This window comes from Polypterus senegalus, chromosome 3, assembly GCF_016835505.1.
Source record: "Polypterus senegalus isolate Bchr_013 chromosome 3, ASM1683550v1, whole genome shotgun sequence".
In the NCBI taxonomy this organism is placed as follows: Eukaryota; Metazoa; Chordata; class Cladistia; order Polypteriformes; family Polypteridae; genus Polypterus; species Polypterus senegalus.
In genome coordinates this window covers 16,219,276-16,231,913 of record NC_053156.1, presented here as the reverse complement: position 1 = coordinate 16,231,913, position 12,638 = coordinate 16,219,276, and the positions used below count along the sequence as shown (strand labels likewise).

The window sequence follows — 12,638 nt, the reverse complement described above, 5'->3', positions numbered from 1 at the left end:
AAAAAAAAAAAAAAAATGATACAGTAAGGGGGAAAAAAAGGGGCATTCTCCCCATCCAAAATGTGGAAACATTAACAAGCTGCCACTTGCTCGCAATACTCACCAGATTCATTTTTTTGGTGCAGCTTTAACAAGTGGAACACTCCAGAAAGACAATCTTGTAGATGGCTCTATTTAAAATAAAAAAAATCATATTATAAAAGCATGAGAAAAGTTTTCTGTATTTGAGGCAAAATTAAAATGCCACAGATTTTTACAAACAGCTTCACATTATATAAATTTATCCAAATCATAATAATACATTGCCATAAAGGACTGTTAAAACTTAAAACCATTCTTTAACAAAAAAATAAAACCATATTTGTTCCCCAACTTTGTTTTTGACAAAATGTTTTTTCGGTACAAGTCTTGGCCAGTTTTAGTTGATCAAAAAATCAAAGACACTAAATCAATATCAACTTTAAGGGGCTGACTCACTATACAAGCTCAAACAACTGCTAAACACACATTAATGAAGTCACCCCGCCAAAGCTTGCCCCATCCCCACCCCACCTATTATTATGAGTTTAGAAATAAAAAGGACACAACACCTTAGAATGTTGAAAACTAACTTTACTAGATTTGATACAAGAACATATAAAATAAAAAGTGCAGAGCAGGTTCTCTTCAGTTATTTTCCTTTAGCCTCTTAAAACATGAACACTTCCAATGGCATGATTTAAAAATTTTTTGTTTATACACAAAACACTGCTCATCATATTTTAAAACGTTCAAATACTTAAGACTTAAAGTCAAGAAGGTGATCGCATTTGGAAAAAGGGAATTGGGTAGTAAAGAGGATAAAACAAAAAGAATAGAAGGGGGGAAAAAATACTTAAGTCACAGACAGCTAAATGCACATTGATCACTAATCAACATCAAAAGTTTCTAAAACCCTGTTTCGCTGGGTACGCTTGGCCACGCAGAAGCCAGCTCAACACCCTGACGCTTATATAGAATTCAATTGTCTTGATTTAAGAAATTCAGCATTAAAATAAAACTTTTTTGAAGTTGCATTCACTCTTCAGGGCAATATCTGCCAGTACAGCACATAACAGTAGGTCAACAGCAGTCTGGAGGTACGAGTAGATTTCTCTCTTTCCTCATTGATAAACTGTGCATTGGTGATGAAATTTTACACAAGGAACTCAAAAAAGGGGGGGTGTGGAGAAAACAGCAAGTATGGAGTGTAACAGTGAGTAGAAAAGAAAAAAATGCCCAATCTCTAATACATCTCTTTCAATTACAATGTATGTTACTCATATCGGATTTAAAAAAAAAGGGGGCGATGGACATGCCTCAACACTTGAGAAATATGGCAAGGAAATGTTGAAATAAAATATTCTGTAAAGAATGGTTAATTGAACAAGCAACTGTAACAAGTTTAACAAAAGCAAACAGTCACGTTGTTTCCTTGGGTACAAAAAGAGAACCCAAAAACACGGGAAGAATGGCTGTGGCAGCAGTCTGCTTTTAACAGGACAGTGCTAAAATGTGGCCTCCAATAATTACATGGCCTAAAACAAAAACACCAGCATCAACACTTATTTTAGGTACCTGCTGGAAGTGTTTCTGGTATTGGGCATCCCCAGCTACAGAATCTGTCCAATCCACCGCCACTCCAATCACAGTATATTGCTTCCCTCTAGTAAAGGTTATTTATCCCTATTATACACTTGGAGAAGTTCACACAAACATTTCTGCTTTAACTATGTACACTCCTGATAACCATGAGGACTCCGAAATTAACCAAACACACTGTATAGTCTCATTTCTCCAAGTTACGGACAACGCCATTTTCACTCAAAAAATAAACGCTTCCTGTATGCTGAAAGTTCAGGTAACAAAACTCTTACTAAAAGCTCCAAAACTAAAACATGGCTGAAGGTGAACAGCACTAAACAATGAATCCTACACTGAAGTAGTAAGGAATGTTCCAAACCCTAGTAAAGTGATCAGTAGATACGCATGACATGGTTCTTCTCTCCGCTCACCTCACAATACCACCAACCCATTTTCTGAAACTTTTATTCTTTTATTTTTAAAATATAAAAGATGTGAAAGCAGCAATCATTATATATTATTCCCCATCATTTCGACTCAGTCAGTAGATTTGAAAAAAAAAAACTACAAAGGACGGAATTGATCGGCACTCTGGGATCATTCCTACTCCCAACGTATGCAAACAGTGATGTTGTTTGTTACCGTCTCAGAGAAGTGTAAATTTCCTCTACTATTAGACTTTGCCAAGAAAATTTGGCAGGGTTTTTATTTTTTTTTTTTTCCAGCTCAGCATGCACTTCAGAGCCCACAGTGTTACATGACAGGATGCACATTCAACCACTTCTTCGCATAGTGGGTGTCTGTAAATCCAGTGGAGACATGTAACTAAGTCACACTGCCCAAATATCTGTCGACTTTTGAGAAATCACTCCCCTCATGGTCAAACTTATTATATTCTTTACTCTCAGTCTTAAAAAAAATTAAAAAAAAAAAAAAAAGAAGTTGTTGCAACTAAAGAGAACCAAACCAACAGAAACGAAACCTGGTTTATCAACTTTGGCCAACTCACTGCTAGATACAGCAAAGTTAAGATGTCCAGCAGATGTCCACACACTTAAAGTGTGAAGCCTTCGCTTTGACCAAATTACAAAAACAAACTGACCTGTGAAACGCTGTAACAGAGCTCAACTCCTTCCAATACCACCATTTCTCTGAATTTACTGTAAGCAAAAACTATACCTTAATCTGAAAAACAGGGCATCTTGCCCCACCACAACATTTTTTTTTTATTTTTTTTTTTAATATAAACAAACGGGTAAGTTAAGGGTACCCATTTTCCAAATTTACTTTGAGCTTTCCGTGGCTTTATTTGGGCAGATTTTTCTTCCCTCCATTCCTAATTGAAGATAATGCAGCAAATGTAGGTGGCATCAAAAATGACGTTCAAAGCTAAAATAAAAAACGCAGCAAACAGAAAACAAAGTTCTCCCAAACCAAGAGACCTGATCTGAATGCTGCCGGACAGGGTGGCTGTTACATTTTTGGTGGAGGTGGCAGTAGAGTAGCAGTCACCAAAATAGGCAGTGCTGAACACAAAGAAGGGAATGCCTTGGAGAAATGGGTGGATCATCATGTCCCCTTGGGCCCAAGTCATGGGAAAAGTGATTGCATCGCTGGTGAGTGTCCAGTTCTTCCTGTGGTTGATCAGGAAATAAAACACAGAAAAGAAAAAGAGAGAAGGCCCCAAGTGCTTGGGGGTTTGCAGAGGGGGGTTGGGGATGGTGGTGGGTGGGATGGCATGTTCCACACATTTCATGTGGGCAGCATGTTTGTAAAAGTTGCTTCAAGACGACTGACAGCTTTGTGTCCATCAGCCCTCTCTTCCTGACTGCAACCCTCCCCCACCCCCCCATCTCCCCTCCTCAGTTGTCAAGTTCAGGTGTTCACAGAGCTGCCCCTTTGTCTTTCTTATTTCCATCCTCGTGCCATGTCAGCCGCTCCTCATAGAATGCAATGACAATCTGCGGACATTTCACGTTGGCCTCTTTTGCCAGAACCAAGTCAGCTTCATCGGAATCCTTCCTAAAACACAGAGAGAAAAGAGATTATACCAAAACTGCACCGGCACAGAAAACCTTTTTGAAATATGCTCCTTCCACACAAGTACTAACGCAGAAGGCACCCTACTACCTGAGGTGCCCACATGTCCAGATTTCCTGTGAAAATCCAACATTAACAATTTATCATGACCGTAAAAGCAGCCATAACTCAACATGCTTTTTTTTTTTTTTTTTTTTATATACAAATGCCTTGCAACTCTACTTCTGTATGTTAAGTTTAATCACCAATCGCATTTGTTTTATTTCAAACTGACAGGATCGTACTGTGATTATGCCTATTCCAGTCTGACATTATCAACCTATAACAGGGGTTTCGAACTCCAGGCCTGGAGTGCTGCAGATTTTCATTCTAACCCTTTTCCTAATCAGTGACCAGTTTTCACTGGTAATTAACTTTCCCCCCATCACTTTAATAGCCCCGTTAAAAAGAGTTCAGCCCTCTGAATTGATTCCTTTCTTCATTTAAATGACAGCCAAGCAGAAATGAGATGTGAAACGAGCTAACAGATGACCAGCTAAACTGGGGCTTCAAACTCCAACCAATTTCACTCCTATCACTTTAATGAGCAGCCAATTCTTGCTGTTAATTAAACCTGTTATTTAATTCCATGTCTTGTTGCTGCTTTCATTCTGCCATAGCAAACATTTTGAAAACTGTTGTTTTTCTGTTCTTTCTAAGAGCACTATTAAAATGTTTTGGTGATCTGAGAGATCAACCTTACCAAGACCATCACCTCTCTAATTTCAGATATTGTGTGATGGACACAGGGGAGCTGGTCATGTTGTGGCTTGTTTTGTGTCTCATTATTGTTTGGCTGCTAATTAAAAGAAAAACAAACAACTATGGGGCCTGAGTCAAGTTAATTAAAAGAAGTAATCCTCTGCAAAAATTGGTCACTAATTAAGAAGATGGTAAGAATGAAAACCTGCAGTCACCGCGGCACTCCAAGCTTGGAGTTCGCCATCCCTGTCCTATTATAACCTACCGACTATTTTTGGACAGCCTAGCTATTAGCCATACAAAAGAGCTTAATGGACTAAATGGTCTCCTCTCGTTTGTCAATATTTAGCAAACTAACATTCCATTAAATATTTCTTGAAGTTCAAAGCGGCCCCCACCCCAAAAAGAAAATTAACACATTCCCACTATCAGCTAAGAAAAAACATTTTTAAACACTTCTTTCCAAATTACAAGTATTTGTAGTTAGTGGTTTGCATCCTTTCTGGGACTGTTCTTATTTTTGGTTCAACTTTTGTAAAACAATGTCTTCATCATTTCCAACTTCAATGGGAGGATGATGTTTTGTAGGTTTCAGCATAATTTCTATGTCTACAACACACTAGATCAGGGATTCCCAAACGGCCTTGAGGATCTACTATGGCTGCAGGCTTTTGTTTCAACCAGCTTAGGTTTTAAACTGGACTCCTGCACTAATTAAGTGAACTGTTATTTCCCAGATCCTGTGTTTTGGGAGCAATATAGAAATTAGAAAACTAAGTTTGGTTTTTTAAAAAAAAAAAAAAAAGTATTAAAATGTACTAAGCAGTTCTATGGGAAAAATGTATTTTTCTTTCTTTTTAACATTTTCATCTTCATTTTCATTCTAGTTTTCCAGGTGTCATCATCAAATTCGTCCATGAGAACTGATTAAGGTCATTTATGTTAGGGGGGCTGGGTGGTCTTGTGGTCTGGAACCCCTGCAGATTTTTTTTTCTCCAGCAGTCTGGAGTTTTTTTTTTTGTTTTTTTTTTTTGTGTCCTCCCTGGACATCAGACCTTACTTTTATTCTATGTTAATTAGTGTTGCCTAATTTTAATTCTTATTTATTTTGTCTTTTTTTCTCTTTCTTCATCATGTAAAGCACTTTGAGCTACATTGTTTGTATGTGCTATATAAATAAATGTCGTTGTTGTGTCCTGTTTATTTAATCCATTATTTACTAATTAGTGGGTCTCATACTAATGTAGTTGCAGCCTTTCATGATTTAGTGTTGTTTGCCTGGGTGTGTGTCTGCTCGTTTTTAATTGTCATTATTCAGAAACAATGAAGGGAGCAAACTGCACAGAGGAAGGGCAAAATAGAATGAAATGAACAAAAGAGTTAAGCATTTAAATCTATAGCAAAAATAGAAATATTTCTAAATGTCTTAAATGCTGCGGTGCTTTTCTGAATTTAGAATAAGAAAAGAGGAAAAATACCAGCTAATTTAATTTGATCAGTGTTATCAATTGTTGTCACTGATTATGAATCTCGTTGGAAGAAAAACCTGCAGCCACAGTGGGTCCCCAGAACCAAGTTTGGGAATCCCTGCACTAGATGGCATAGCCTGTATGATCCAAGTAGGTGTGTAAGGCTGATACCAGATCTCTGAACGTTAAACATTTTTTGTAAAGAACAGGCCATTTGGCCCAGCAATCTAATATCACCAAAATACCATCAGGTTTTGTGCATCTCTAAAGTCTGACTTGTTACCACAGTATACTTGGAAATTTATTTCATGTGTCTATGGTTCCCTATGTAAAGAAAAACTTACTAACATACAAAATGTATTCCTAAGTGCCCTTGTCTTCTTGCTAACATCATTTTACACAACAGTCTCTATCCACTGTACAAATTCCTTTCAAAATTTTAAACACTTCAGTCATGTGGTTTCTTAAGTCTCCTTTTCCTTAAACAGAAAAGGTTTAACTCATTTAATCTTTCCTCATGACACACTCCATCCAGTGCTGGAATCAGCCCAGTTGTTCTCCTGTAGATGTTTTCTAGCACTACTACATTTTTTTTTTGTATTCCAGAGACAAGTTGTCATATGTAGGAGAAAGGTTAATGTGGATAAAATACGGGGCACTTATTTTTGGCATCAAGCATTCAGTTGGGCACTACTAATTCATGTTTGACTAGAGGAGTTGTGGGGCAGTACAAACAAGCAATGCTGTCTGGCTTTTTTACCTTGTATAAACCAAGAAGTGACATAAGCAGCAGGAGGCAAAAGCACCTAAAAAGACTGAAGGCACAAAGAGATAACTTGAGTACACACTTGTTTATCTGAAGAACTTAAGCAGTCGATCTCAACTTCCTTGGGGATTAAGAAGTCAAACTTCCGTGGGATATGGATGGAAGCAATGTCAAGGCATTAAATGAAGGAAAAGATAATGGGCTCTGGCAAATCGGTTACAATATTGTTTGCCTCTATTATAACTATACAAATATGATACAGCAATTTCAGCCATGTAATGAAGGAACACAAAAGCATAATTTCTTAAGACTGTCAATTCAACTCTCTCAGAGAGAAAACGATGACAGTGTAATCATTGTTACACCAGAAGCTTTTGTCAATCTGTCTTCAAGAGCAGGAGGGAAAATTAATGGAGTATAAATATTGACAGTCTGTGCTCCTGAGAGCCTGGGTCTTTCTTAGCTGCTGCTCTAAATTCTTCTGGGAAGCATACCTAAACATTTAAATGCTTTGCATGATGGTATTAAGCTAATTTAATAGCTTATGGCTCTTCTGTTTGCCAATAAGTTGTGAGACTAGCAACAACTATAGTAGGACTGCAACAACCAATCATCATAATTGATTATATCACGAGGGATATTCACAAAGTTTCGGCACTTTTTTTTTTTTTTTAAACTATATTAAGAATTTCAGAGACAAATTGTATCACTTTTCTACAGTCACCTTCCTTTGCAATGCAATTTTCCCAGCGTCATACCCACTTTTTAATGCCCAATTAGTACTCCTCCCGCTTACACCGTTTACAAAAAAAATGTAAAAGTGCGGTATCTTTTTGAACGTCCCTCGTAAAAAAAACGTTAGAAACAATCTCTTTCATCGATTAGTTGATTGCGTTACTGGGATGAATACATTGTGCCAAGCAATTGTATCACTACTTCATTCAGTTGTGAACGCATGTGGAAAAAAAAGGATAACGGTAAGCAAGCAGCAGAATGGACAGTGTGACATAAGACTTACAGAGTTTGTGAGCAACTCCCTCTGAATTCAGATAAGGAGAAAAAAAAAAAAGTTGCGAATTGCAATATGTGTAGGTCTGACCTCGTATGGCACAAGAACCTAATGGAGATGCAGAAACATTTGCATGGGAAACACACAGTCACAGGCTTTGTAGATGAGAAGACTTGACGTCATCCCAGTAAACTGAATGTTACTTCAGTTGTATGGCAAATAAAACACTACCACATGTGACGGAATTTCATGATAAGTAATTAGTCGTTAGATAGTAAACATTCAGATTTTCACATGCCATCATATTTGGGCGTTTTTTTTTTTCTTTTTCAAAATCTCTCCACTAAATTATGGTGTTGCATTACACACTGGTAAAAACATAACGTTAGCATGTTACGTGTTTACAAAAAAATGGCTGCAAAGAAACATTTAAGTCCTTTTCCAAGCAGAAAACTTTTTTCAGTCTTGTGTACAAAGGAAATCAAAATCTCAGCAAAAATGGAGCAATGAATCCCACAGTATATCAATCGCAACTGAAAGGCGTATTACTCATTCCGATGCAAAAGATAGGAGCGGGGTGGAAAGGTAAACGTTTCAGACTAGTTGGCTATCAGACTTCAACTAGCTTTTATACAATATGGAGGAAGATGCGATAATGTGCAAGTGCTGTTTGCAGCAAGCCTAGTTTAGCTGGTAAAACAGATTTTGTGGCAGGATCACACAGTTTCAAAATGTGAAAATCTAACAGCACACTCCTGACGGCAAATGACATGCAGTAGGCTGCAACAGGGTCTTGGGTGCAAGCAAATGTGCCAAAGAATCTGCGGTGATGCAAGGTTTCCAGACACAAAATTGAAGAATGGTGAAGCAGAAAGATATGAACTTTGAGTTAAAATGTACTCTACATATTACACAGCAAAGGAAGAACAGAGTCTCACACAAATGAAACCACTTGAATTTGCTGCAAAAGGAAAATAGTCTGGACATTTCCCCAACATGTGACAACAAATGTTCATTGTGCTAAACTAATTTCAAACATTACTAAAGAATCAAAAAGTCACAATGGTGCAACAGATTCTTCTGTTCTGTGGTGGAATACCATAACATTTTCTTTTTAATATAAACAAAAGGGTAAGTGAAGGGTACCCCTTTTCCAAAATTACTTTTAGCTTTCCGTGGCTTTATTTGGGCAGATTTTTCTTCCCTCCATTCCTAATTGAAGATAATGCAGCAAATGTAGGTGGCATCAAAAATGACATTCAAAGCTAAAATAAAAAAACCCATACAACCCCTTCGAGGAGTTTATCATGTGTATAATTTTAGTGTTTTTGTGGTTGACAGAATCGTGGTGTGCCTTGGGATTTTTTGGGTTACAATAAGTGTGCCACCATAGAGAAAAAAAATAAATAAATTGGAAAGCACTGCTCTACCTACACCTTTGCTGCCAACATGCGAAAAAAAGATCTCTGTAGCAGCTCTCTCACTTAAAAACTGACACATAAATTAGCCAATATACTACAAACTGGAATAATGGGTAGGGATAATCATTACACAGAACTTTGTCATTATATTAGGGCAGTCAGCAATGCAAAATTCCTTGCAGACTAGCAAGTGAAATACAGAGGTACTAGAAAATTATTTGGGTTTTAGTGCCACTCAAAGGTAACTTATTTAACACTAATGTGAAACGACACTGATTTGATCAGAAACATTTGGGGGGAAAAGTAGTGTACTTTTTGCCTTTACAACTTTTCTTTTTTGCACCAGGGCTGCCATTAAACCCCACTCCCCAGCCCCTATGTTAGTATGTATAAATCAAGAAAATGAACCATATCGTCATGTGGCTTATTGTGGTGAACCGCGTAATATGAAATGTTAAACCTTTACATGGAAATTACATTTCATAAAATTTTTTAAAGATAGCATACAAATATGGTACTGGATAGGTATTGAATTTTTTTTTTTTAGGTACACAAACTTATTTGTATTGTACCACCCACAATCAGTCAGGGAGGAAAAACACTAGTACGTTTCAAGAGTCTGAAACTGATGAGCTTTTATTGATTGCTTCCTAGCTAAACTGCCACAACTTTTCTACTTGCCATATACCTCGATCAACTCTTAACACCACTCGTTTTCCGCTTTAGTGTCATGACCCTGAAGCACACAAATCTTTGACTCTTGTTACTCTCTACTAAATTGGTCACTCTGTGCTGTTCCTGCATGCCGTGCTGCTCTCTCATCCCCAAACGTGCCACTACTGCTCACTATAGTCTCCATCTCTCTGTCCTCAGTGCTGCACTTTGCTTCCAGCAAATTCCACCCTTTCTTCTGGGGGGCCCCTCATCCCACTAAGGTGTTTCATTAGCATATTGCACTGCACCTTCTGCAAGCACAGTGCTCAGTAGCGGTTTAGCCCCATGACCCCCTGAGCCTCTGCCTAGATCTTTACAGTATCATTGTTTTGTAATGTTTATATAAAATTGAAAGAAAATGCCACCTTGACCAAAGCAAAGGTGTTTGCCTCATTGCCAGCCCTGGATGCAGCAATTAAACAGGTCACATTAATGGCAAAAATTAACATGTTAACTTTCCCAGGCCTAGTTTTTAAGGAAACTGTGTGTGTGTGTGTGTGTGTGTGTGTGAGTGAGTGAGTTAGTGGCACTACCAGAGCCAGTGTTCCTATCTACTTTATTTCTATTACTATTTATTTTCAACGTTATTATATAAATGTTATACAAAAAATGTTTTGTTTAAAATATCTACAATTGTTCTTTTAAAAAAAAAAAATTCAAAATGTTATACAAAAATATTTGATGAAAAGTTTCATTTCATGCACTTTGTGTTTAATATCAAATTAATTTTTTTTATAACAATTCAAGTAAATCAATTAATCAGCAACATAATAGCCAGTTTAATCGATTATCAAAATAATCATTAGTTGCAGCCCTAAACTATAGTATAATTAAAAGCCATTGCATCATATTATAGTATTTTGAGTGTTTAAGTAATACTGACTTCTGTCCATCAGTGCTTTGTGAGGATGGTGTATGTGCTAGGGAGTGCTGTGAGTGGCGAGTGTGCAAGTAGGTGTACAGTGTCAACTCTGACAGTCTTTTGCACAAAGATGCAATATAGAGGAGTGTTTCACACAAAGAAGCTCCTTCCCACTGAGGTATGGAAAGGGGGGAGGTGACCTTTACCATGGTTAAAATTATCTCTTAAACCAAACCAAACAAGGCATCTATTGTAAATCCCACAACATAGCAGTACACTTCTCACACTGTAAAACATGTCTATTTAGAAGAGCTCAGACCAGTCCTTAAACAGAGTAAAATACCAATTTCTAAACAAAGTTATCAAATTTAAAAAAAAAGTCTGCAATTTACTTATTTCATTAATAACAGACTAGACAATATTATGGACTATGCTGCCAACTTCCAGATAAAGCAGCTCTGTATCACATATCATTTCTACCATTCATCACCTTAGTGTTGCGTTACAGACAGAGTTTTTTTTTCCCTGGCTTGCGTTTACAAATTAACCAAAATAATAATTTTTTAATGTTTTTATGTCATTGCTGCTAGGTTTTTTCATTTTAACATACTGTTTGCTTAATTGTGGTTCCATTACTTAATGTTCTATGAGTGGTACCTTAAGAGACAGGGCTACCCTGGTATCACTGCTTGCTGTGTATTTGGGACTTGTTCTCCTTGGATTTCCATTTTATGCATATCCCATTCACTCTTTGTTGCAAAATGTTTTCTATTTTGTTAGCAAATCCTTCTTTGTAGCCTTTTGTCTTCTAGCCAGAGTTTTACAGTTACCATCTTTTGTAGGTTGTTTCAATATATATTTTAAACATTGTTATTTTGAACCTTTTAGTTCCCCATGTTTGAGTCTGGGATGACTGAAGCTTGCAGGAAGTACGGTGAATAGTTTTGAGAATGACACAAATATTAATTTTCACAAAGTTTGCTTTTATAATGGCAATTTGCATCGACTCCAGAATCTTATGAAGAGTGATCAGATGAATTGCAATTAATTGCAAAGTCCATCTTTGCTATGGAAATGAACTTAATCTTTAAAAACCCATTCCCACTGCTGTTATAAAGAAGGCTTCAGGGCGGCCAAGAAAGTCCAGCAAGTGCCAGGACCTTCTCCTAAAGCTGATTCAGCTGCGAGCACCACCAGTGTTCAGGAATGGCAGCAGGCAAGTGTGAGGGAGGTGAAGACTTGAGGAGGATGGCTTGGTGGGTGTCAAGAAGGGCAGCTAAAAAGCCAAAAAAAAACATCAGGGACAGACTGATATTCTGGGATTAGACTGCTGGGGTAGTCATTTTCTCTGATGAACCCCTTTCCGATTGTTTGGGGCATCCAGAAAAAAAAGAAAAGGTGAGCGGCGCTACCATCAATTCTGTGTCATCTCAACAGTAAAGCATCCTGAGACCATTCATGTCAGCCAAGGCAGTGAGCTCACTCACCATTTGGCCTAAAAACACAGCCATGAATAAAGAATGGGACCAAAACCTACTCTGAGAGCAACTTCTCCAAACCATCCAAGAATAGTTTGGTGATCAACAACGAACAATCCAGCATGACGGAGCTCCAGGCCATAAAGCAAAAGTGAGAACTAAGTGACTCAAGGAACAAAACATCAAAATGTGGGGTCCATGGTCGGGAAACTCCCCAGACCTTAATCCTATTGAGAAGGCGGGTGAATAAACAAAACCCCACAAATTCAGACAAACTCCAAGCATTGATTATGCAACAATGGGCAGCTGCCATCAATTAGGCTTTGGCCCAGAAGTTGATTGACAGCATGCCAGGGAGAATTGCAGACCTCATGATAAAGAAAGAAAGGCCAACACTGCAGATATGGACTCTGCACATAAACTTCATGTCATTGTCCATAAAAGCCTCGGAAACTTATTAAATGCTTGTAATTCTACTTCAGTACACCAGAGAAACATCTAACAAAAAGATCTAAAAACAATGAAGCAGCAAACTA

General features: G+C 37.6%; 1 protein-coding gene across 1 annotated transcript in view; it reads right to left on the bottom strand.

Moving 5' to 3' along the window:
- Positions 1-594: 594 nt before the first annotated feature.
- cbx5 (chromobox homolog 5 (HP1 alpha homolog, Drosophila)) overlaps positions 595-12,638 on the bottom strand; it is an 86,713-nt gene continuing 74,669 nt past the window's right edge. Inside the window, exon 6 of the mRNA XM_039746701.1 lies at positions 595-3,624. Coding sequence (XP_039602635.1) covers positions 3,486-3,624 — 139 coding nt within the window. The 3' untranslated portion in view covers positions 595-3,485. The remainder of the gene's footprint in view (positions 3,625-12,638) is intronic.